This window comes from Meriones unguiculatus, chromosome 21, assembly GCF_030254825.1.
Source record: "Meriones unguiculatus strain TT.TT164.6M chromosome 21, Bangor_MerUng_6.1, whole genome shotgun sequence".
Lineage (NCBI taxonomy): Eukaryota > Metazoa > Chordata > Mammalia > Rodentia > Muridae > Meriones > Meriones unguiculatus.
In genome coordinates this window covers 38,613,545-38,639,379 of record NC_083368.1, presented here as the reverse complement: position 1 = coordinate 38,639,379, position 25,835 = coordinate 38,613,545, and the positions used below count along the sequence as shown (strand labels likewise).

The following is a 25,835-nucleotide window of genomic DNA, read 5'->3' as shown; positions in this document are numbered from 1 at the left end:
ACAAATGAGCTCTCCCTCTACCCCTACCCCGTGTGGGGAATGGGTGTTTCCGTGTGTGTGTGTGTGTGTGTGTGTGTGTGTGTGTGTGTGTGTGGTGTTGTAACTGAAGGAATGGATGTTGCACTGAAAAAAAAAAATAGCTATACCATAGACATAGATTTGTAGAACTGTATAACTTGCCTTTCTTTTTATTTTAAGATTAATTTCTTTGGAGGATGAGAACCAAAACAAAGAATCCTCTACTTGTAAGAGTAAGTTTTAACTTCCATTTAAAATGCTTCAGAGACGCTGTTTTAATGTTCTTTTTGTTTGTTTGCTCTTTTTGGCAAATTCCCTCTTGGCCACTTTTTTTTTCATCTTGAGAAAAGACTGTACTAACTTGCTTCCCATAGTCTTGGCTATTAATGATGTGCACCCTTGAGCAGTTCAGAGAGACATCATGATTTTGAACTGGAAAATGCCATCTTAAGTGACTTCAGCACCCTCCTCCAAGTGAGTGAGACCTGGCAGGCAGCTGTTTCTTTCTTAACTGGCCTGCCTCATCCTAACTCCAAGTCTTGGTGTAGTCTTGCAATCACATGCCGGGTGTGGCCACTAGTGATTTCTGGTGGGTATTCCTATTGTTTAAAGATAGGAGAGCTCACACATTGAGCTACCAGGTGAATCCTCAGGCCACATTAAGGAGTAGTACCAGCTCCCTCAAGGTAAACTGAAGCCTACCTTAAGAGGAGGGTCCGAATGTGGGGGGGGGGGTGCCACTCTGTGGTGGCATTCTGCTGTCTCTGGGTCCTGCACTGCTGCCGGATTTTGTGTTGGCTCCTTACCATAAAGGTACAGAGAATGGAAGGTTTTGGTAAAACCAACATGTAACAATGCTGACCCTTTCACCAGGTGCTAAAATCCTGATAGACGGAAAAAGTGGTTTCCATTAGATGGGTAACTAAAGGTGTTATGGAGATAAGAAAGATCACCCAGCCCTCTGTCCAGACAGCCCCTTCTGAAGATACACTCCCTTTTTCCTGCCTTGAGCTAGGCTTTGGGAAGCCAGTCCAGGAAAGGAGAGGTGTGGAGCAAGTCCCAGACCTTTTCTTCTGCTCTATTCTTCACCATGGCTTTTCATTCCTATTTTTCCAAACATTTGCCCCACTTAGGCCCTCATCCTTTGCTCTTTCCTTTTCTACTTTCAATCTGCCTTTCAATAAGAAATAGGAAAACAAAACTAGGGACGCATGTGGTGGTACATGTCTCTGATCCATCTGTGCTTGGGAGGTGGGGGCAAGGGCATTGGAAATTCAAGGTCGTCTTCAGATATAGATTCCACACATATATGTACATGTACACACATTTATATATATGCATATACACACATAAACACATACAGGGCTTGGCCACCTGGAGTCAATAAGACCAACTCTTTGAAAATCAAAGCAGGCTTGCTATTTTACTCCCAACATGTCCTTGTCCACTTCAGGAGGTGTTTACTAGCGCTGCTTCTGTGCCCAGCCCAGCACAGGGCTCCACCAGCAAGCATTACGCACCACACGTAGCCAGACCTTTCTAGAATAAGGCTCACAGTCAACGGGGAAGCAGAAAACAGCAACTGCTCCCAACTGCAACAGTAGCAATGTTGGTGAGAGCCACTTAGGGGATGGTCAACATTCTGGGTGTGTGAGATACAGAGGCCTCACTCAACTGAGGCAAACAGGGGCCAGGCAAAATCATATACTACTGTTAAGACTTGCCGACGGAAAAGAAACAGCGTGACAGAAGGAATGAGCAGGAAGGACCAGGCCAACTCAGAAAGGCAACATCCCAGAGTCTATGAGGGAGAGGCTGGGCCTGATTTGGTGGCCATACAGGCCTGTCTGTGTTGATCCAGGCCTCCAGCCTCAGTGTCCCTTTGGCATGTACCATCAGTGTTGTAAGGGAATCAAAGTCATTGAGAACATATTTAGTTCTTTGGAAAAATATAAACTCTGGGTTGTTATACTCATATAAAAGTTTCAAATCTATATAGCTTATATACATTTGTACAGTATGTGACAGTACAGAGAAAATGCACATTTTCTCTTTCCACATATAGTTTAATTGGGTGTGATATTTACATAATATTTTGAGATTGTGAATCTACTACAGTGAAGTGGCATCTGTCTTTTATTCTGAGACCTGTAAAAGGTCTGGTGAACGTATGAGCAAACGAGTTTGAGGCTGCTCTCTCACGTGTGCACACCTTCAGATGTACCCACACTTCATTTTTATTGTGAAGCCACAGTTAGTTCACAGCAGAATTGAGTTCAAGGCATAGGGGGTTCCCACGGACACTGGTTTTCACCACCCACATCCAACACCAGAGCAGTGTGTCTGTCTAATCAGTGAGCCTTACTAGCTACATCCTTCTCGCCCAAAGTCCACAGCTTGCATAGTGTTCACTCCCAGTGCTCCATGCTTCGTGGGTATTCTAGCTATGAGATGAAATGTATTTGCTATTAAAGAGTCATGCTGTATTGTTACCATTTCCTCCTGCCCAGCACCTACTCATCTTCTTAGCCACCAAGCAGCCTCTTCACATCCACGGGTCTTTTCACTGTTTCTTCAATTTTTCTCAGAATTTGGGAATATAAGGTTTGAAGGCTTTTTTTTTTTTAAGATTATTATAAAGTAGTCTTTCTTTTTTTATCTTAAGCAGGCCCATAGGGTTAAAACTTATTAGTGATACCAAGTAACAGTCAATTATTTAAGTCATTCATTCTTTTCACAGATGGAAAATAGAACAGTAGAGTAGAATTGTCTGCTCCATTGTAGTAGATTCACAATCTCAAAATATTATGTAAATATCACACCCAATTAAACTATATATGGAAAGAGAAAATGTGCATTTTCTCTGTACTGTCATATACTGTACAAATGTATATCTGTAACAAAACAGATTCATAACCACATTTAACTTCATTGAGAGTCAACAGCTGAAGCCAAAGGTAAACTGAGGACCATGGCTTTGCTTGAGTGAGTTTAGACTGTTCATTCTTTCTGAGAGTGTACATTTCCCGCACACACAGTATATAAAAATGTACCATTGTGGGCTCATAATAACTAGTTGCATATGTTGTATTACAGATGAAGATGGAAAAAGTATTTTGCCTTCTATAGACAAAAACTCTGCACAAGATGCATGCTCAGGTAATCTAAAGACAAACTTCCCACTTTTAATAATTTACTTATGCTCCAAATGTAATGGAATTAACTCATAATTTATTTCCTTTCTCTTCTCTTAAGGACCCATAGATGAACTATTAGACAGGAAACCCGAGGAAGGTAAAACTTACAAAATCTTTGATGGGCTTAATTTGGTTAAAATTTTAACTTTTTTCTGTGCAAGAAATTGAATGGTTATCTTTTGTAATAGCTTTACAGTCATAAAAATGGGTGGCAGCCATTATAAATTACTTTACCTATGATCAAGCAATATTTAATGTTACTGTATTAGTGTTTTTAAAGCTGAAAGTTATGACAAAGGTACTATGTTGCAACAGAAAAACTAACTTTTCAAATGAGACACATGTGGATTTTGAATAATTTGCTTTATATACAACACTCTATCTCTAAGCCTCAGTTGTTCTTGTGTGTAAAATGGAACCAAACACAACAGCCTCACTGGGTAACTGTCAGGAATGGAATTCAGGTACGAAAAGGATATTTTGTAGTTTCTGATACAGGGATATTCTTGGAATTGTGGCTAGTTGAAAAAGGAAGATTAGGAATGTTCTCTAGATGGTATACTATGCTGTATTGTCATTGTTCCACCAGACTAAACATCTTATACTGACAGGTAAAAGAGAAAGTCCCCTAAAAGAGAATTCAGGATGCTGCATTTGGATGAGCTATATATGGTACTAAGTAATCTAAGGAAATTGAGTAGTTTCAGCATAATCTTAGCCTTTGATTTTCACCCAAAGGTTCTCTTTCAATGATTTACTAAGAGTTCAAAATGCCGCTGAGATTCTGAGCCAAACATCAGAGTACCCCTTGACCTGGAGACTGGCATTCTGCGCTGCTCTTACAGGTTTCTTAGAGCGTAGAAGAAACCTGGCTTGGTGATTGAAGTCAGCCGGTAGACCTCAGCTAACCAGGTCTACCAGGGCATAATCCAACTTGGTCTGACCTCGACCTGTTAGGCTGTTGTTGTGCCAGATGCTGGAGAGAAACAGTTTGAGGGAAGAAAGGTTTATTTTTTGGTTCATGGTTGCAATCCATGGTTTGCTGTCTTCACTGCTTTTAACCTTGTGGCAAGGCAGAAACGTCATGGAAAAAGAAAGCTGCTCATCCCATAGAGGTCAGAAAGCGAGTAACAGGAAAGAACCATCACTGAGGTACACGTTTAAAGACACGTTCCCAGCCAGATAGTACCTTCACCTCAGTGCTTCCATAGTTCCACTGCCTCCCACTTGTCCACTCAAATGTTGAGTCTATTAGTGGGTCAACTAGACTCCTGCTCTAGTTTTCTCTGAAAACACAGGTACTCTCAGAGGTGTGCTTACTTGTCTCCTGAGTGGCTCTCAATCCAGGCAAGTTAAAAATCAAGATTACCCATCAAAGTGTGGGCTGAATCATCCACAGAATAGAGAAGAAGTCTCTCAAAGATTGAAAGTCACCACAGCTTTACCGTGAACTTCTCATGGCATAGGAATATTGGCCCAAAGGCAGAAGTTGGCTTACCTTATTAATGTCTTACTGAAGGTATCAGGCTGTGCAATATTTTATCAAAATCTGTGATTAGTTAAACAGAAATCATACCAAGTAATGAAATGAATAAGTAAGCAGTTAGTGTGGGTTGCCATACATGGCCCCCAGCTTTGTAAGGACCTTTCACCTATGGTTTAAAAAATAAAACATTATTACGGAACAAAAAATATCCTTTACAAGTTATTTTTGCAGTGCTTAAATACTTTAATCTTACCAAAATGTTATGAGACTAGTATAACAAACCCTAAGTATGTACCATCAAGTTCAGCAGCTCCTAACATTTAATAAATGTATTCATAATCCTTTGTATGCCCCACCTTATTTGGATGGATTAATATTCCTCCCAACCCCAGCAGCGTGTGTATATGGTTTGTTCTTTGTTTATAACTGAACTCAGTTTTATTGCTTTAGTAGACTTGATTTCTGAATAGGTAGTGTTTTTACATTAGCAAAAAAATAATAGTTATATCTTAAAAACTCACCCCTTTTTCTGTACTCTGCCCCACACCAATTTTGACAACAAAGTGCCCCCCTCTAACCCCCATCTTTCTAAAGCTTTTCTAATCAGACCCAGAACATGTACATATGCCTGTGTCCTTCTCCCTTTATAAGTATATGTATATATATATTATATATAACTTCATATAAAGATTTTTAATTTTTGATACAATATTAGCCTCAAATCCTGCATTTCTTTACAGAATTAAATCAGAAATGCAGTAACCTGCTTGTGTTCATAACTTTCCTCATATGCCAGGGAAGAACACTGACATCTCCTTATTGAAAGCAACTTTCATACCCCCATGGCATCTAGTTCTAAAGATGGAGCTGTGATGTGCTCTTCCCTAACTTATACAGGTTCCCAGGCAGAAGGAAGGAATCACAGATCTTCCCAGTCAAGTGCACTTTCACATAAGCCACGCTGTCCCTTCATCCGTTCATCACTGCTGTCTCACAGCAGCCTGATGTGGCCCTGAGTGACGCTCCACACTGTCTGCCTCTTCTGGGTGTATATCCCAGCGTGTGGTCAACTTGTGGTGACTGAAGAAAAAGTAACAAGAATGACCACTGATCTGTTTGCTTTGAAATGCATGCTTTCTCAAAGTTGCCTCAAGGCCTAAATTCTGAATTAAAATGGTGATTACAATATGCAAAACATTACATGTGAGGACATAGAAGGCACTTATACAGAGAATGGCTGATATTACAGGACTCAGGAGCTCGAACTGTAGCTCCGCTTTCTTCTGTTGAAGGATAAAGTGGTGGAAAACCAATGTTTGGCCGTATCATAGAAACATATTTTAATAAAAATTAATGACATTCTGAGGTTCTTGAAGGTGGCTCTGAAATCACCATATGACCATATATGACATGTGACCTTAATTCATGAATTACGGCATGTAGAAATCTTTGTGTTTCCCCACCACCACCCCGCCAAAGTAACATACTACTGAACAAAACAATATAGTATAAAGAGGATGAAAGTTTGATTAGTCCAACCTACCTGAATCTTATCAACAAGCCTTTACCAGAATCACAAGGTCTAGGCCAATTAACAAAACAAAACAAAACAAAACTAATGTCCGTATTACAAAAGCATGTTTGTCCTCTTTCTCTGTTGTCTAAGTTCTGTCCAGGTATAGTGTCAACAGTTCATTCAGCAGCTGGCAGAGGTCTAGGTGAGAACCTTTAGCCCACAGCAATCACGTGTTATCATATGGTGCCTAGCTTCCCTGGATCACTGTCATCTGCAATCATCCTTACACTCAAAGGAGATAGATAGATGATTGCTCTGCCTCAGAACTTACAGGAACCAGGTATTAAATTCCTTATCTGCTCTTGTAAACTCCTCCTGCCTGCCTTCCTCCCGCCTTCCTCCCTCAGTATTTTGGGAAATGCTGGTGGCCTAGGTCACTCTATGAAATAGTGATAGACGTTTTCTTTACAGTGCTGGAAAAAACTCCTCCTTTACACAATTTAGACCAGCATTGAACCACAACAAGAATACACTTTAAAAATAGACTATGGAAAGCAGGCATGTGTCAGCAAACACCAGTAGCCCCAGCACTTGGGATGTAGAGAATTAAAGTTTGGGAGTTCAAAACCAGCCTTGGCTACATAATAAGTTTGAGCCAGCTCAGGCCACATGAAACTCTGCTTAATGAAACCAAATGAATTATAAGTGTTCTTAACGGTGTAGTGGAATGCTTTGCATGGTATTATTCTATAGAGATTTTTAAACATTTGGTCCAACCCCGAGATTCGTGGATTTTAGCAACAGAGATTGGAGCAGGGTTTTAGCAATCCGGTATTTTTGTATATGCCACCGGGGTCTAGCGTTCTTGGATTGTTCTTTTGTTTTTCTCAGAGGTCACATACAGATCTATACCCTACCCCCATGCCTACCCTAGCTCCTGTCAGTGGGATTTTAATTTTTAAACCTGAAGGGAGTGTTTTTCAATGCAGCATTCTTGAATTCTAAGCAAGAACAATTTGTTAGCAGGGCCTGAAAAATATTTTTCTGTTTAGACGTTTTGTCAGGTGGTTTCCTACCATCTCCCCCCCCCACCCCCGCTGTCTTTTGGGTGCTGAGAGGATGGTGTTGGTGTCTGGGGTTTCGTCGGCACTGTGGCCCTGTGGCCTTTAAGATTAGTCATTATGTGGGGTGTGGGGAACAGGGAGAAACCCAGAGAAGGGAGCCTTCCTGTTTCACACTGATGAAGGTAAATCAAGTGACATTTATCTGTTTGTTGTCTTGTGTTCTCGTTTTCTGTCTATGTAGTTATTTCCATCTTCTGGGCTTCTAATTTATGCTGAGGTCATGAAACTCAGTATGATTTCAAACGCACTATCTGAACGGGCTTTCACTAGTTTTCCACGCTCTGCCTGAACTTGAGTTTCCTCTACATTTGAGCTTTTACAAGCTAGAACTTACCAGTTCAGGACCAGTTCTTCTAGGGAATGTTTTCCCAGGGCTCAGGCTTCTTATTTCTGGGCGTTGAACAAGGCAGGTATAGGGAGTGTTTTTGCCATCTTGGCCATTCTGCCTCTGTGTCTGCATGGTACCTCAAAAAGTCCTCTGGCCTTAGAAAGCCTCACCCCTTCACAAAAGTGTCTTCTGCTAGTTGTGTGCAAGATCCCGGTCAGTTCTCTACCAGCACATATTAAAAAAAAAAAATGCCTCTGTACTTTCTGAAGGAAAAGCGTGCTTCCACAGAGAGACAGCATTGACTTTTGAGTCCAGGCTCTCAAGCCTGACTCTCTGTAACAAAGAAATCACATGACCTTGGATAGGTCTATTTTCCCTCATCTGTAAAATGAGTTCAAGGAAATGGTTTCTAAGATCTCTTTGGTAATTTATTTTTACATAGAGAAAAAAAAAAAAAAAAAGAAGAGCAAATTCCCAGGCAGGAATGCAATATCAAACAACGTACTTCAGCTAAGCTATGTGCTTCCCAGAAGGTAGCATTGCTAGGTGGCATGATACTACCACTATTGAGAGAGCTACTGTGTTAAACTTCAGTACACAGATGTCAGGAGGAGTGTTTGCAAGGTTTTGGATAAGGAATGATCTCCCAGTTGGCCTCTGTAAAGGTGCAGGGTAGGAGGCTGCCTCCTGGAGCTGCAACTGCCTCTCGGGTGTGCGGGCCGCAAAGGACAAGATAAGAATTTGTGGTCAGGAACTGGAAAACTTGGATTGAAAGCGGACATTTGGAGACTTTAAGCCAATGGAAGTTGTGCTCCCCACCCCCCCACCCCCCAGCTCAGTGGCAGCCTTTATCTACGTGGGTCGGAGCTCTGCCAAGGCTTCTTCGGAGAACATTATCACATCTCTCCATGTTTTCTTTGTCCCAGTGTAGTAGCCCTGTTTTCAAAGATGATAACAGGAGCCCACTGGCAGGCACCACCTCTCAAGTCAGGGCTTGTCCCGTTAAGGACCTAAACCTGTCCATTTCGACTTGTAATTAAGTTTCTCTTACAAGTTATGCATAGTAATTTCAGGCATCTTAATTATCAGTGTAATAATCGGGAGGTTTCTGTGTTTTATGCTTCAAGTCAGTGCCAGTTTCCTTGCTTTGAGCTATGTAAGTTCTCTTACGAGAGCACAGTTCACCATGCAGCCTGCTTCAACTAGTAAATCGTTTCCTTGCTTTAGCTATGTAAGTAAGTTCTCTTATGAGAGCACAATTCACCATGCAGCCTGCTTTAACTAGTAAAGAGGCAGGATGTGATGACTTTTTTTTAACTTGCAACTTTTTAATAATACAAAAATAAATAAATAAATAAATAAATAAATAAATAAGCAAGCAGAATGGTAAATAATGGACCGTACTCAATGGTAGACTTCAGTAGAAGCAAAATCTGAATCCAGAACTGACTCGAGAGACTGAAATGCTTGTATTTGATAGGATATACTGTCAGTCAGAATTCCTTTGGTTATAACGATGGAAGCCTGTGTTGAAACGCGTTAGGTTTAGAATTTTGCTTAAAATGCACCCATCCATGTAATGAGAGTACACGACTTAGAGTCTCTGGGTCTAGCTGAGGGCCGTCAAAATTCCCTTTCCAGCTCCTTAAGTTGTTTTCCTCTGTGTGTTGACTTTATTTTCACTAACAGCCTCAGATTTATAGCTTTGGATCTGAGAATCCCAAAGAAAGATGGATCTTTTTCCATCCAGTTTTCATATAGCAAATACAGGGTAGACTTGAGCACATTGCCTCCCGTGTGTCAGTCTCCGTGGCCTCAGAGACAGGGAACTTCAGCCTGCTCGGCCACACACACGCCTGGAGTGGAGGATAATGAGGTCCCCTATGGGCCACATCACCAGGATCACAGAGAGAAGGGGCTTCAGAAGAAAACAAACAAAAAAATAAAAAATAAAAAACTGGAGGAAAGGGAAGAGATGCGAAGTTAACAGAAGCCATATTGTCTACCGTAGCACAAAGCCTGAACATCCGAAAGTTTTGTAGTCTGCTTGTGTATAGAGGACTCCATGTTGATCTTTGCTGGATAGCCAACCCCAGCCAGCGCAGTGACACCTCCCCACACCTGGCTTTCACAGGCATTCCTAAAAGATTCCCGTAAGGTCCAACTGAGTAGCTGTCACTGACGTGGGTTTGGCTCAGTAATCACATGCTTTTAACCAGGCCAGAAAGCAACCCGGGGAAAGGGTTTGGGCGCTCCCGTGTCACCAGAAAATAGGAAGTACAGAGATGTCAAAGGTAACCACAGGTCAAGAGGTGACTCTGGGAGAGACTGAAAGAGAGGATTCATATGTAATCGCATGTGTGGAGGGACACACCCGATACACTGAGGGTGCTGCCCTTTGCTTCTTCCTGTATGGCTGAGTGCAGGCGAGCAGCCCGGGCTACGCTGTCTGTCTGTCTTGCCTACCTGGTGGCCCCTGCAGCCCACAGGGGAAGCCTGTTTACAGAACCAAGTCGCTGTCTCTTTCACCTAGCACGCCTGCAAGCTATGTCTGGTTGAAAATGTCTTTGAAAACATAAACAATAAAAATGCTTAAATTAGACAGTTGTCTGATTAAAGTGATGTTTTGCCACTATTTTAAAACCACAGGATATAAATTGCAAGATTTTCCCCTCCCTGGTTTATAGCCAAGCTGCTGAGTAAAAAAAAAAAAACTTAATCTCTAGATCTTTATGTAACATGTGGGTGAAAATAGATCCAGAAAAAAAAACAACAAACAAACAAAACACTGAGAAGCTTTATTTAAAACAACAATAACCTTAACTACTAATCATCACACATATGAATGTATGAGCTTATTCATCATGATCATCAGAATTTCAATGTTGCTCAGAAAAATCATAAGAACCAGGATGTTTTTCTGTGCTTCGTGGCTTATGATAAAAAAATGTTTGCAGTTTACAAGTGGCAATAAAATTCCACAAACAAAGCAACATTCAATACATCCCTCAACCCATGGTTCTTAAAATAAGCAGAAAAACTCAACGAAAGAGGTATCCTAGGATTTATGAGAGTCACGTTACCATTCTGCTTATCAATAGTGTTCAGCTGCACACATGACTTTGATGAGGTAGTCTAAGTTTCCTGATATTCCAAGCTGGCCATCACTCCTACTATAACCTCAGGGATGACCGTCAGAGGGCCAAGGTCTGTGGAAGGTGGGTTGGACCTGGACTCCCCCAAGGACTAGGGCTCATTACCACCTGCCAGTGTTTATGTCTGAGGCCCATGAAGTGAACCCCTTCTGCATCGGCCTGGGCTTAGTGTCTCCTTCCCTGTCACTCTCTGGCTGCTTTGCTTAGCTGAGCCAGATCCACCTTTGCTTTGCTTCTTGCAGCTGTTACTGCAGAGACATCCATCTTGGGCGCTGATGCGCCTCCTGACGTGCTCCCCTAGGCCAGGGTGTGGTGAGCTTTCTCCCCAGCTTGGGTGGCAAGGCAGGCTGCCACATGGTATGCTTGCTGCTCCAGCCCAGTCAGTGCGAATGGAGGGCTTGTGTGGGAAGATTCGGGAAGGCTTACAAACAAGAGACTAAGATCTCCAGCAGCTTTCAATCCTGGCTTTGTTTCAGACTTGGGAATGTGTGTCAGATCTGCTTTTATGTTCAGGAAAAACCCAAATCCTACACTTTCTGTGGAAAATACTTCAGTGCAATTCTAATAATGCTCAGAAGCTGGATTTGCTTTGGAAGAAAGGGGATAAGGGGACATAGAATTCAAAATTTATTAATAAAGGGTGTCATGGGTTAAATTTCTATTCTGGTTACTTTCTCCTAAAGCCAGCCGTCATTCAGTTTGTCCCAGAACAATCCGCATGACAGCTGTTCCTGAGGCCTTCTGAAATCATGTGTTCTGTGCTCTGTTGCCTCCACCAGCTTGCCTGGGTCCCACAGCAGGGACCCCAGAACCCGAAGGTGGGGACAAGGATGACCTCCTGTTGCTGAACGAGATCTTCAGCACTTCCAGCCTGGATGAAGCAGAGTTCAGCAAAGAGTGGGCTGCAGTGTTTGGGGATGACCGGCTGAAGGAGCCAGCCCCTGTGGGGGCCCAGGGAGAGCCAGACCCCAAGCCCCAGATAGCCTCTGGATTCCTTCCTTCGCAACTTTTAGACCAAAATATGAAAGATCTACAGGCCTCTCTCCAAGGTAGGTACCAGAGCAACTATTTTGTTGTTTTGCTTGTTCATTCCTCCCCCCCCCCTTTTAATACAGAAGTTTATTTGTTCTTCGTATTTTTGCCTGTGTATGCCTTCTGTATTTTTTACTTTATAACCAGTATCCTTTCATTATCAGTGGTAGTATTTTTTCATTATTATTTACATCCAGTGACATTTTAGCTGAGATCTCCAAATTACATCACAACTTTAAGATTTAGTGTCAGGCTCAAGATCAGTTGTTTCTAATAATATTCTTCTGTCACCACTTTCCTGGGGAACTTAGGGGAGGTTCTGGATCTTTCTTATTTGGGTTTAAGGTAGTTTTGTTATATGTATGAGAGGATCTTGGCTTCCTAGTTAAAACCATGTAGCCTGGCCACCCCTGACTAGATGTTTCAGGATCTACCATATACCCACGGGACAGACTGCCTACATAGCTGTAAACATGCCCTCTCTTTAGGTGCCAAGTGGAATTTCACTGGACCTTCTAAGTTTGTCATACATTGTATTCACACTTGCTCTGTCGACATCTTGGCCCGTCCTTACCTCACGTTATACCCCGATTCATCGGATCCTATTCTGACTACAGCATACAAAGTAAATCCGCATCGCAGCCTCAGAACAGACAGGGTTTTCACCCCGACCGAAAGTGCTCTTCACTCAGAAGGGTTCACAGTGCACCAGGGCTCCTCATCAGGCCACATGCTGGTTGAGCATTGCTGGTGTGTCCTCCTGCCATCAGTGATTCAAAAAACAACCTCAACGGTGAGGTCTGGAGAAGGAAATTATTTTCTTCTATTGTGCATTTTTTTTTCTTCCTTTCATGCTACACAAACCAAGATAGGAATTACTACCATTAAGACAGGTTCAAATTGTTTTGGTTTTTTTATGAACTTTAAGCTATCTCCTTAATAAACAACGTGTTTATCTGGCACTTAAAGTGAGAAAAAAATGGCAGAGTGGGAATGATTAAGTAATTATGGGCTATTACAACCTTAGGTCTTTGGAAATGAGATCATTCATACAGGAACTGGAGGGACAAGATGGGAAAAATGGGGAAAAATGTCTCCTCTTTTTTTTTTAATGAACTACCTTTCCCTTTTGTTTTATTTATTTATTTTTTTGTGAATCCTGTTTTGTAGCTGTCTTGTGCGTTAGCGGTCACGTTGTTAAAGGTTGCACAGAGAGAATGCTGGAAGGGTGCTTCTGCTCACTGGGTTTCACCTGTGGTTTCACCCCTCCTTGCCTAGGTGAAGCCCAGTGAGTGAATCTGCCAGCTTTCTTGACTTTCATCCCAAACTTCTTGTAGCTGAGGCCCTAACAGGTGTGGGAGACTCCCGCGGCCAGATCTTCAGCCTACCTCTGAGAGGTTCTACAGTCCCTACAGTTGGGCTACAGAATGATCTACTATCCCCTGACCCCCAGCTTTGGAGACCCGTGTGCCCTGCTGCTATAGGAGACAGCGGAGGCTGACAGTTCCTTCGAGAGTGGGAAAGCAGGGTTCTACAGCCTCTTCCTGAACAGACAATGTGTGAAGAGCTCTGGTCAGAGAGAACCCAAGAGCTGTAACAAGGTGGTGACTGTGGGCTTTGCACTTGCTTCAAGCCTTGCAACATGTTTGAGAGAAGGCACCAAACCACTTGTGGGAGGTGTTCTGACAGTAAGAGAGAAATGCAAGGTATGACCTGGGCAGGGAATGTGGTTGCGCAAAGGGAGACTGTTCATTTCTCAGGCAAACAGTCCCATTTGACATTGCCATCCTAATGCCTTAGCAAGGTTCTCCCCCATTAACAAGCATCTTCTGGTTCCCCCCATTGTGGCAAGGACTGGAAATGCATCTGCGAACACAACAGGCAAAGCTCTCTGCCTTCCTAGAACTCATTTCCTAATGGAGAGAAGATAAGGAGTGATGAACATAATGAGAAAATCAGCACAGTAGGTTAGAGAGTGGTCTGTGATAGGCAGGGAGAAAACGGAGCACGGGAGAGCCAGTGTTGTGGGGTGGCAGGGTTCCTAGACAGGCCTTGCTAGGAAGGTGAGAGCCACACAAGACTCGCTGGGGATGAGAATTAGCCACACGGGCAGAGAGGAAAACCTGTATTGACCCCACGAGGTAAGAGCATACACAGCATGAACAAGATCTGCAGGAAGAATACTTCTTGGAGCTGACTGAGCAAGAGTGAGGGGAGCAAAGAAAGAGAGAGCTCCTCCAAGGCCACAAAGGCTGGGCCATATATGCCAATAGTAGCTAGGCTACATGGGGTTTGTATACACTGGGCAATCTCTGGCTTCCTTTCAGCAGCCATGTTGAGAACCATCACAGCATCACGGCATCGTTAGCCACCAAGCAGGCATGATCTGCTTTGCTATTTTACAGCGTCGCGTCATCTTGGTTGTTAGCGTCCTCTCTTCTTCCTGGCTTCTAGCAAGACTAATGATAAAGTGCCTTGGTGACTGCCGAGTTTCCTTTGCATGAAAATGGCTACCAACCGAATGCCTAGAGGATTTGAAATATCAAGGAAAAAAAATCTATGTGGTTGGAAAAAAAAAATCAGACCATTCGTTGTCCACCACAGCTCCAGAATCTCAGTGGGAGCAGCTTTCCTGCTACCCAATGCAACCTTTATTTATGGAGCCTTCGGGACCAGAACAGCTACTTGCAGGGGCTGAGTACTTCGTAAGCTTCTGTCAAGATTCCTCTCATCCCCCAAATAAGGAAGGATGAATGTTAGCCTAAGATATTTTTTTTCACTGCATCCATGGGTGAACAGAAAATCCATCTAACATGCATGAGTAGTTGTATGTAAATAAGAGTTTAATAATGATTATTAAACCCTGGCCACTCATGTTAAAATGGATTCCTCTGGTTAACCAGATCGTGTCAGTAGCTACTGAAATCATTAAGAAACTAAGCTTAAGCATGAGAGGTGAGGCTTGTCGGGCGTGTTGGCTCCCTGGCAGTGTGTGGGAAGGAATTGAGTACAGCTTTATTTTGTATTTGCCCTCTTCTTCCTCCTACTTTAGCAGTGGTGACGCTCTCTAGCTTTCTGGGCTACTGGTCTAGGCTTCTTATCCCAGCAGCATCTTATCTGTGTGTTGGCTCCCATCTCTGAGAGGCCGAGGTGTAAAATGAAGTAATTCTGTGACGCTACCAGCCATAGACTATAAGATTACATCAGCCGGTGCTCAAGACGGCGCATGCTGAGCGCCTACAACTGCTCTCTCTGTTCCTCTGTCCACTTACCCATTTAATCTGCTGCTCCCCAGGCAAGTCAACATCATCTATACCTTAGAGACTGGAAAACCAAGGAAGCAAGCAGTTTGTTGGCCCGAGGTCACACTCTTGGTAAGGGCAGCCAGACTTTGAACCTGAGCAGTCTGACTAAAGAGCCCATGCCAGGTCTTCTGTGACCTCTCAGTGCAATGTCTGAGAGCAAAGGTAGCTTCCCACAGGCCCTTCAGGCATCTGCTGCCTGGGGGGGCGGGGGGCAGGGCCGGTAGTGATCAGCCTGGCTGTGGATTTCCTGGTTTCATACAGGAATGAAGACACCAGGGTGGAAGGGAAAAAAGGTCCAGAGTACAATATTTGAAATTAGATCATCATAGAAGTCTTAATAGATAATGCTTGAACAACAACAACAAAATAAAATAAAACAAACAAACAAACAAAAACACCATTTTCTGGCTTTCTTAAAGGGCTGAGACTCTGGGTCAGGAGGTCAGAGGGCAGAGGTGGACAGAGGACCTCCAGTCATTAGCTATTCTCACACTTCCATTCTTTATCTTTCTCCATTTCTTTCTCCTCTTTTCTTTTCACTCTTCCTTATCCTCTTCCTCTTTATTCTCTTCAGTCTTTCATTTCCTTGAACCACTTCTCTCTGGCCTCTCTTCTCATTCTGTCCCCCAGCCCTCCAGGGGGATGACAAAAGGACTACTTCCTTTCTTCCTTCCTTCCTTCCTTCCTTCCTTCCTTCCTTCCTTCCTTCCTTCCTTTTATCCTTCTTTCCTTCCTTCATTTCTTCCTAGTACAAGCTGTAGGAGTTCACAACAAAAATTATATGTCTGATCGAGTTGTTTAAAAATTTTAAAGCATGAAATTTAGCTAAGACTTCTCAGAGTTTCTCAAGTTGTTGGCCTGATTGTAGTATCCTAACTTGTGTTCTGTTGCATCGATAAAGACCATAATGGAAGGCCGCTCATAGGCGAAAGGGTTTATTTTATTTCATACTTCCACCTTACTGTCCATTATTGAGGAAAGGCATGGCAGGAACTCAAGCAGGAACCTGGAGGCAGAACCATGAAGGAATGCTGCTTACTGGCTTGCTCTCTATGGCTTACTCAGCTTGCTTTCTTATAGAACCCAGGGCCATCTGCCCTGGTATGCTGCCCCCCCCACAGTGGACTGGTCCCTCGCACATCAATCATTAATCAAGAAAATTTCCCCATAGGCATGCATACTCATCAGTCACTCCTAAGATAGCAACTCCTCATCTAAAGGTCCCTCTTCCTAGATGACTCCAACTTGTGCTACGTTGACAAAAACTAACCAGCACATGTGGCAAGGAGACTTCCTGTACCCGTGAAGTGATGAGAAAATTATGCCTTCCTGGAGCTTCTAAATATGAGTAGCCAGCCAGAGAGTGCTGACCCAGCAGACACAAAAGGAAGGCTTGGAAGCTTCATAGTCCATGTCCTTTTCAATGTTAAAAATTTAATCTAAAGGCAGACTCTGACATGAGAAAAATAACCAGCTGCTCAAAAATAAATGCTTCAGGAGATCTTTCAGCGTGTAGGATTCTTCAAACTCAAGCTAGAAGTCTTGTTCCAGATTCACAGACTCACAGAGCCATGTGTTCCTGCAGGGCATTCTTCATTTTGCCCAGTTCTCAGGCACTGTTGCTCTCTGGATGGGTTTTAGGTTTGGTTTATCTCAAAGAAGCCTCAGGCTGATCTCCTCTCTTTCTCTTCCTGCTTTAGCCTGGTGCCAGCTGACTAATATTTCCAGTTCTCTCTGGGAAAATGTCAAGGGGAAGAGGGCAGGGTGTGTTTGTGGTGCTAACACAAGAGTGAGGACTCTGCTTGGGCCAGGAGGAATGTTGGCTCCCCTGCAGCAGGACTTTCTTAGGCTTGCTGGGTAGCATGTGCAAGGCAGAACTTGAAGAGCTGCAGGATTCAAACGCCTCTGGTCCTACATAGAAGGATCCTTCATGACTGACTCCTCTACCCACTCTGTAGATGAGGAAATCCAGGAACCTCAAAAGGTCATGTGCCTTGCCAAGTTCTTGCACTTCCCACCACTGTAGCGAGGGCTAAATTCTCGGCTTGGTTTACAAGGTTCTTTAGTATTAAGCCCTGGTTTCATGGCTGCCCACAACTCCCACACCTTTACTTAGCATGACTCAGTGACATAACTGTGCCAACGAACCAGTTTCTTTCTCTCTCTCTCTCTCTCTTTGAGACAGGCTTTCTCTGTGTAGTCTTGGCTGTTTGGACTTGCTTTGTAGACCAGGCTGGCCTCAAACTCACAGAGTTCTGCCGGCCTCTGCCTCCCTGAGTGCTGGGATTACAGGCGTGCACCACCATACCAGGCTCGAGTTTCCTTTTTTAGATGGTGGTGTTGAGATATGGACCAAGCTGTCCTAGAACTTATTAGGTAGCTAAGGCTGGCCTCAAACTTTCAGTAATCCCCCTGTCTCAACCTCTCAAGTGCTGAGATTACAGACATGCACCACTATACTGTGAATCATATACTCTATCTACCCACTAAAACTCTCTATGGAGCACCCAGATCTTTCCACCAACAAGACTTTGGCATGTTCCCCTTAGAGCATGCGGTTGACACCTACACATGCATAGTGCTATACTTGGCTGACTTCTAAGTCTCATTCTTGATGTCAGTTCATGCACACCCCAGCAATCTGCATTAGCTGTTTCTGCTCTATATTCCCATTACACCCTGTACTTAAATCACCCTCTTACCTCACCTTATGGGAAAACTGATTTCATTTCTGTCTCTTCCTCAGGTTGTCATAGAAACAGGATCCACAATTGTGTTGCACACCATATTTTCAGATCATAGCTCAATGCCTAGAATTCAGTGGATGTTTAAAATATACTCGTTTGAAGGATGGCTAGATGGGTGGGTGGATGGTTGGATGGATGGCAGGCAATACGAGTGAGAGCAACCGGCAAATGACATGACACTAGGTTAAAATGTGACAAGCCTAAGATGCAAACTCCTTCAATAACACTTTAGGGATTACTCCAAATATGTGCTGAGGAATTAAAAAAGAATCTGAAAGCAGCATAGTTTTATTAAGAGCCTTGCAGGTGTGCAACAGACCCAATAATGGGCACCATTGTTGTGGTGTTCCTACTTTGTTTTCAATAGCTAGTTGTGTCCCCCTTCCATCCCCCCTGGGCTGAGAGAGCAACCCTGCCTGGGCCTTTTGCTTTAAGTGGTGAGACACATTCACAGCAAAGTGTTCTGTGCTTTGTCCATGTGCTTTGGCTCTACTTGCTCCTCTTGCTGGGCAATGTTAGTTCTGGCTCATTGGTATTTCCTCACGTGGATGCAAAGGGGGCAGGGCTGCTCTAGCAAATTTTTCTATGTGTTTTCTGCAAATGGGTAGCACACTGACATATCAAAGGAACCCAGAGCTGGAAGAGTTTGTTCCTGAGCTCTGAGTGGCCTCCAGCCTCCACCCTTCACTACCCCCTCTTAGGAGAATTTCTCTTGAGGTTGGGAGACATCTTTCTAGCCACACCTATGTGTTAAAAATGCCTCTGCCAAGTCCCACTGACTAGGGAACAGTTGATGGCAATTACTGGAATATTAGCCACATTAAGTTCTCTCTCAATAGCAGTTTTTCCTGACAGAAGCCAAGACATTCAAAGTCTGGTGGTGGTTCTATCCATAATCATTCTCATAGCACCCTTCTCCTAAATGAGTTCCAGGGTGATATGAAGGAGGCTGAAATTGCCACTGAGCTGGGGATTTGTTCAATAGCTGGTATCACATCAATGCCATTTCATCCCTTCAAGCTGGTAGATGGATTTTAAAATGGGAGTATCACTCGTATGTTACCATACAGCTGACATGTATCTTTGGTCCTATTCTTTGTTATCTTAGTAGTTTCATGCTATGTATGTACCATAACCAACCTATTGCCTATAAGAAACATGTAAGTATTTACAGCCACTGTCACAAGTTTATAGAGTATTTTTCTATCTTGTTTTATATATATGTTACATAACACTCAAAATAATTTTTTTTCTCGATTGAGTGAAGGATACAAAATGCAAAATCCACAATTTTGATAACTGAAAATTGCCAAACTTTCGCAGTACTTTATTTTCTGGGTGACTTGTCTTTCCTTGGGCTTTTAGTTAGCTGACGAACGAATACATTAGACATCCCTGGGTTTTAGTTACATAGAATTTTACATAGCTTGAATTTTAATTCTTTGGTTCTTTGCTGTTTCTGTTAACCCATAACGTTATTTTAATAAATGTTATAATACCAACCTAAAAGAAAAAAGGGAATGTGACCCTGTGCACTGGCTGTGAGTTGAGCATACCATGAGGAGGAGGAGTCAGGAAGCCCATATGCCTGTAAAATTGCTGAGGAACACTATCCACCAGCTCAGCTTCCAAAGAGGAGATGGCTTCAAGTTCTTCCTCCTTCGTGTATGTGTCCTCTGCTGTGAGAAAGCCTCTCCTTGTGGATTCTCAGCGTTATCTGTAGCTGAGCCCCGAGTTGCAGAAGAATTCAGCTGGATGACAGTAGTAGGCTGGGAGTATAGTTCAGTGATGGAGCATTTGCCTAGCATGTCCAGTGCCCTGAGTGTCATCCCCAGGCGCCCCCCAAAGAGAGTAAATACATTTTCCTTTATAAAGACATCTCGAATCCTCATCCGTTGACATGATGTGTTTGAAAATTACAATGCTGAAGAGATGGGTTGCTCTTGCAGAGGATCCTAAGTTTGGTTCCCACCCCCATGTTAAGTAGCTCCAAAGCACCTGTAACTCCAGTTCCAAGGGGATCTGATGCCTCTGGCATCATTGCCATCTACACTCACCTGCATATACTGACATACTTCACACGGTCATACACTTAATTAAACAAATCTTTTATAGGCAGGTGTGATGGCACACGTTAATCCTAACACTTAGGAGGCAGAGGCAGGCAGATCTCTGTGAATTCGAGGCCACTCTGGTCTACAAATCAAGTTCAGGATAGCCAGGGCTCTGTTACACAGAGAAATCCTGTCTTGAGGAAAAACAAAAAACTTTTAAGTAAAAAGAAAATGCAGTTTATATTTCTGGTACTTTTGTTTGTTGGTTTGTTTGTTTGTTTGTTTGAGACAGGGTTTCACCGTATAGCCTTAGCTGTTTTGGACTTAGCTTTGTAGACCAGGCTAACCTTGAACTCACATACATCTGCTTGCCTCTGTCTCCCGAAGTACTGTAATTAAAGGCATACATCACCACGCCGGGCTTATACTTGTGGTACTTTAAAAATGTGACTTGACATACAAATTCATTTGTAAGTTTTCAAATGGCGTGCTTCATAAAAGGAGGCAGGCTCTGCTTTAGAGTGCTCCCTGCTGCCTTGGAGAATATAACCCATTCTGTACTCTGAAAAACACAGTGAGTTGAGTGCGTGTTTTCACTCCGGCGTTCTTGATAGCTGTGCTTGGAAGTGGATGCCATGCATGGCTTTGAAGCAGGAAGCATTTTCTTGTTTAGTTCCTATTATCAAGTGGCTCATGGGGGTGAGAGAAGCATCCATTCCTATGCTCTCTCCTCACACAGTTTCCCCCGAGTCGATTCAGCTTCTCTCTGGAAGTCAGACCTCCACGAAGTCAGTCCGAGAACACAGAGAGCCCCAGGAGCCTAAAGATGCACAGTTTCTCAGGGCTGCTTAGGTAGAGGACGTCCCAGAGTGGGCCCCTCTTTTTGCTTTGGCACCATTGACCTCCAAACGGACATCTGGATCCAGCCAGCCAACAGGCCCTCCAAGGCACTGTTGCCTAAATGTACACTGGCCTCTGTTAGCATCTCTTAAAGATGAAGGGGGTTCACCATCTCTAACAGGCTTACACCAGTCAGGCGACAGGCTTGCAGGGTTGGAGGGAAGGAGGCACAGGTGCTGGTGGGCAGGTGTGGGGACAAGGAAGCACTGCAAAGAATACATTGACCATCACCAAGTTAGCTTTGACACCTCTCGGCTTTTCCTGTAACTGGAACTATTGGGCAGACATTTGCACCATAACTTTCCCTTTCCACATTTACTGCTTTTATGTGATTTGGGTCTCCAAGGAAAGTGGTTAAGGGCCAGTTTAGTTTTCTAGGAACTTGGGAGGTTTTGTTATTCCTGGATCACACCAAATACTGGTCATTTAAAATTGCTTTATTGAAGTATAATTTACATGCTATAAAATTCACTCTCTGTAAGGGAACAGGTCAAGGATTTCTCATAAATACATATAGTGAAGTTTGAGTTCCAGCATCCCAGAAGGCTCCCTTGACACCTGAAGTTTCTGGCTGCTTATGAATCATGCTGACTGTTTAAGTACCATTCCAACGAACAGTAATGCCATTGAATATCCTTTCTGTTTTCCATTGTTCTACACCAAGGAAATAGGTCACAGGCCATCTGTTTCATTGCTTGTTAGTCTTCATCATTAAGTGTATACTTCCCATCAAAAACTGAAGTACATCTTGCCAGTGAGTAGGAGACTATATGGTTGCCAACTACAATGTTACCATCTTTTAAGATAATGCACCAAGAGTATGCTTCTTGCCACTTACAGGGGTGGGGGTTGTAATAGTTTGTCTTATTTCAAGAGTCCTATGTCCAAACCCCCACCGTGTGCCAGTCACACTGTCCTAAATGATACAAAAAAAAGGAAACAATACATGACCCAAGTCTTCAACGGTTCATGGCTCCTGAACGCAGCAAAAATACAAACTATTAAAATTAGTGTAATTCTGTCCTTGAGTCCACTGGAATGTGTAGACGTTAGAATAGCTGGCTAAACAAATGGTGTTCAATTGTGTAATTTTTGTAGCATACATGGTGTGACATTCTTCCTCAAGAAACTGTATCCCCTGACCCTTCTGAACTCTGCAATCCAAACATGGTCTCTCTTGAGGGCTTTGCTGGAGACTAAGTTATTGCTTACAAAGAAATACAAAACAGTGTAAGCAAGACCATCTCACCATCTCGGTCAAAAAGACAGAGCTTTAGGCACAGTGATCCCCGTGGTGATGCCCTGTGTGATGGTCACCATTTTAACGTGAGAATCAGCACCAGGCTTAATCAGCAAACAGCTACCCGTTGAGTGTTCTGAAGGAAAATGTCTACACCTCTTTCAGAAGACACACAAAGCACTAAAGCAGAGGGTCAAAGATGTATACAGTAAATTTCCAAATTAAGGATGGGCCATGCCACCATATCCAGGACAAAACAGTAAATGTCGTGGGGAATGGAGCTTGCTTCCCTAAAACAAGGCTGCTGAAGGCCTCTAACCATGCTCTGCAGGCAGGGCACAAAGCTGTGACAGAATGCGGGCTCACCCAAGCCAAATGCCATTGTAAGGTATGCATAAAGTGAACACTGCCACAGCTCTCCACACCCATCTTTTGGGATGGGCTGTTGTTTATTTAACTATTAATGCAACTTCTCAACATACAGGAAATAGATGCACAAGACCATCTTGGTAGAGATGTGTGGTTACTAGTTCTACTGTGTTACCAGTATTTGGTTTTAGGCCTTCCTCATTTGTGACAGGAAACCATAGCTCTTGATTTCCTCATGGATTTTGGAGCGGTTGTGAAGTCACCACACTCTGAAAGAAAATGGGTATAAAACATAAAAGGCAAAATCATGGCTGCTTTTCAAAACCCATTGTCTCCCTTAGTTTCCCATGTATTTCATTGGATAGGGTCCAATGCTTCTGTTCCCTCGGACTTTTCCAGGTCTGAGGAAGATAAGAGAAAGGCCTTGTCACACCATCCTCTGCAGGAGGCCTCTATGGGCGGGAACCATATTATGTCCCCAGCAGCTGGCCAGGTGGTGTGACTGTTCTTGTTAGATCTAATGTCCTTTGGTTTTGAATATTAGGCTGGCCAGAGAAAAATGTCAGTCCTCCTCCTCCATGGCCTGCACCAAAGATGAGCAATTCAAATGACAACAGCTCTGCACCAAAAGGTAATGCAGCCTTACCCTCCGCCACCACAGCTGCCTCCCTTTGCAGCGGCCTATCACTCTTCCTGTGTTTCTTTACTAGTTTCCATTTGCACATCTAGAGCTCAGTGCAGGCCTGTGCACTGAGGAGGAGTTATTCAGGACCCTAGAAATTACATTCTGCCCCCCCCCCCTTCTTCCTGGCTTACTGTCCTAATTCATCATTCCACTCATCAGATTCATCTGAGGGTTCATCCAATATGTACATCTCCATGAGATCCTTGAGATGATCAGCTGAAAATATCAAAGTAGGAAAGGCCACTGTGGTTTGTTGTCTTTAAAGATACCAAAAATACCTCTGCTTACCACATAAGGCATGGAGTTAGCATGCCTCTGGAAGGGCGGGACTTCTTAGCTGTCAAAAGAGGTCCTTTCAAGCCTGGGAGATCTGTTCTGTTTTGGGACAGGCCCCTGAAGTGAGCATCTGCTGGACAGGAGATCTCATGTGTATTCACAGCTTTTATCTCTGTGGCTTTGGTCATCACCCCTCTCCCTTTGACCACAGGACATTAGAGGAAACGTCTGTCCCATTATCATCATGAGGTGTTCCTATGATGTTCTTTTAAGTGCTGTGCAAATAATTTGCACCTGATTTTTTCTCCTAGTGGAGACCTGGGGGATCTGAGGGTCAGTCTCCTCAAAGTGCAATCAGCTGGCTTTGTTCCTAACTGCAACGCTGTGATCACTCACTGGGGACCTTCTCAGACCTCTGCAAGAAAGTGGAAGGAAGGGGAAGAAATGGTGTTGCGTATTTTCAGTGGAGATATCTTTTAAGATATCTCTATATTTTCTATCAAGAACTGAGATAGACTAATGCATCTATGTCAGTCTTAGCCCGTACATTATCCTCATATGACCTCTAACATGATGACAAGATTCTCTCCTGTCTCAGTTTGTCACTGACATAAGCTGGGGTTGGGGAGGGCTAACCACATAGAATTCAATTAAGGTTATCTGGAGTAATAACCTATTTCATTACTACGCAGAGAACTGTTCAGACTTCTCAACCTTGCCATTACCAGCTGTTCTGTGTGTGCTAGTTGCATCTCATATATGATGACGTAATTAATACATGCATTGATTCTGCCATTGCAAAGTGATGTACCCACTGGGTATTATGATGAGAAAGAGGGAGGTGAAGCTAAGGTATAAGGTGCTTCGCTCACCACCTTAACAGTTCGGTGCCATTTTGATGATGGATCAAAGACAGCTCATGTGACTCTAATCCCATTCTATTCCTTCACTCTAGCCATTTTTTAGACTTTTCAGCCAGATGGCAAGCACATTCCTGGCTGCTCCCTGCTAGACGGGTACCCTATTAGAGAGACATTTATTCATGCCTCTGACACCTCCACCTGTTGGAAAGGGAAAAAAGCGTGGTTTATCCAGCCAGTTAAGTAGATAGTCACGTGGAATGATTTATCTGAAAGAGTCCCAGCTTGTTTATAAATCGCTTGCATGAGGCACTCTTTTGAAAATTCTCTTCTCATCTGGAAGACACTTTGGCTGTCTAATCATGGTTTCTGGAAAGTTAGGGAGGGTGATTTGGTGAAAGAGCAGTTGAATGAAGGGCTCCAGCGAGGCTGAATGGAGGAATTTCAAACCCTTGAAGGGAAGGGAAGGTATGTCAAGGGCCTTTTGCCTTTGACAGGAAAAGGTGAAAAAGGCAATGACCATAATGGCAGAGAGGCTGGGCGTGAGTATGACAGCCTCTGAGTCCATGCCTTTGAAGGACGAAAAGAGAAACACCAGATTGCTCCTGACCCAGGGGACTTAAAGGGAGCTCTCCAGTGGACACCTGAAAGTACCTTACTTCTTCAGCCATTCAGTCTGATTTCTGAAATAGCTGTGCTGTTTCCTGGTTGAGGCAGAGAGACAGGGTGTAGGGCTTTGAGCAGGTCTGTGAGCTGTGGAGGTGCAGATGGTGGCTAGTTAACTGAGCCTCTGGTCACAGTTTGAGTGCTAGCCAGACCGTCAGGGCACATGAAATTCCCTTACAGTTAGAGCCCAGGGGTCATGGGATTTGTCCCTTCTAAGACCTGCCTGAGTCCAGCATGGCAGAGGTGGTCATTGGTTGGTTTATGTTTCTTTTTCTTTCCCCAGAGCCTGCCAAGGCTGCCTCGGACCTGACTGCCTGGTTCAGCCTCTTTGCTGACCTCGACCCCTTATCAAATCCTGACGCTATTGGGAAAACCGATAAAGAACATGAATTGCTCAATGCATGAGTCTGCAACCTTCAACAGGGAGCCCCTGGGCCACTCCACAGCGCCTCATCCAGGGCTCACAGAAGACTAACATGCTCAGTATGCTGTTTTAATATTTACGTGCCATTTTAATAAAATGAAAGGGTCACGGCCCCGTTTCTATCGCTTTCGTTATTTACTCTTATTTGGTTTGTATGTGCTCCGTGTGTCTTGAACAACAGAGGAGGAGTACACAGGAGCAGTTAGCAGGCCACTTGCTTGCTCTTGCTGACATACCTTCAGGACCATCACTGTGTCAGGACACTACAGTGAAATCCAAGTCTGAATTACGCAGCTGAATGTGGACTTATATAACATGTGCTCAGGGACACCAGAAGGCCAACAGACTTTTTTGTGTCCCCGTGCCTCTCCGAAGAGGCTTCAGGAAGAGCCCTTGATCCTGCCATACCCCCTTCCACTGAGCTCTGGGTGAAGATCTAGACAACCAAAGACA

At 43.6% G+C, this 25,835-nt stretch overlaps 1 protein-coding gene across 7 annotated transcripts in view; it reads left to right on the top strand.

The window, feature by feature from the left end:
* The window catches only part of Ica1 (islet cell autoantigen 1), a 130,737-nt gene extending 105,233 nt beyond the window's left edge, over window positions 1-25,504 (top strand). For 4 of the 7 annotated variants that reach the window (XM_060374158.1, XM_060374156.1, XM_060374157.1 and 1 more), the window contains exons 10-15: window positions 199-251; window positions 3,115-3,177; window positions 3,274-3,312; window positions 11,604-11,873; window positions 23,016-23,102; window positions 25,242-25,504. In XM_060374158.1, coding sequence (XP_060230141.1) covers window positions 199-251; window positions 3,115-3,177; window positions 3,274-3,312; window positions 11,604-11,873; window positions 23,016-23,102; window positions 25,242-25,363 — 634 coding nt within the window. In that variant the 3' untranslated portion in view covers window positions 25,364-25,504. The remainder of the gene's footprint in view (window positions 1-198; window positions 252-3,114; window positions 3,178-3,273; window positions 3,313-11,603; window positions 11,874-23,015; window positions 23,103-25,241) is intronic. The other 3 variants (XM_060374159.1, XM_021642246.2, XM_021642245.2) reach the window with 1 other exon arrangement.
* Window positions 25,505-25,835: the final 331 nt, after the last annotated feature.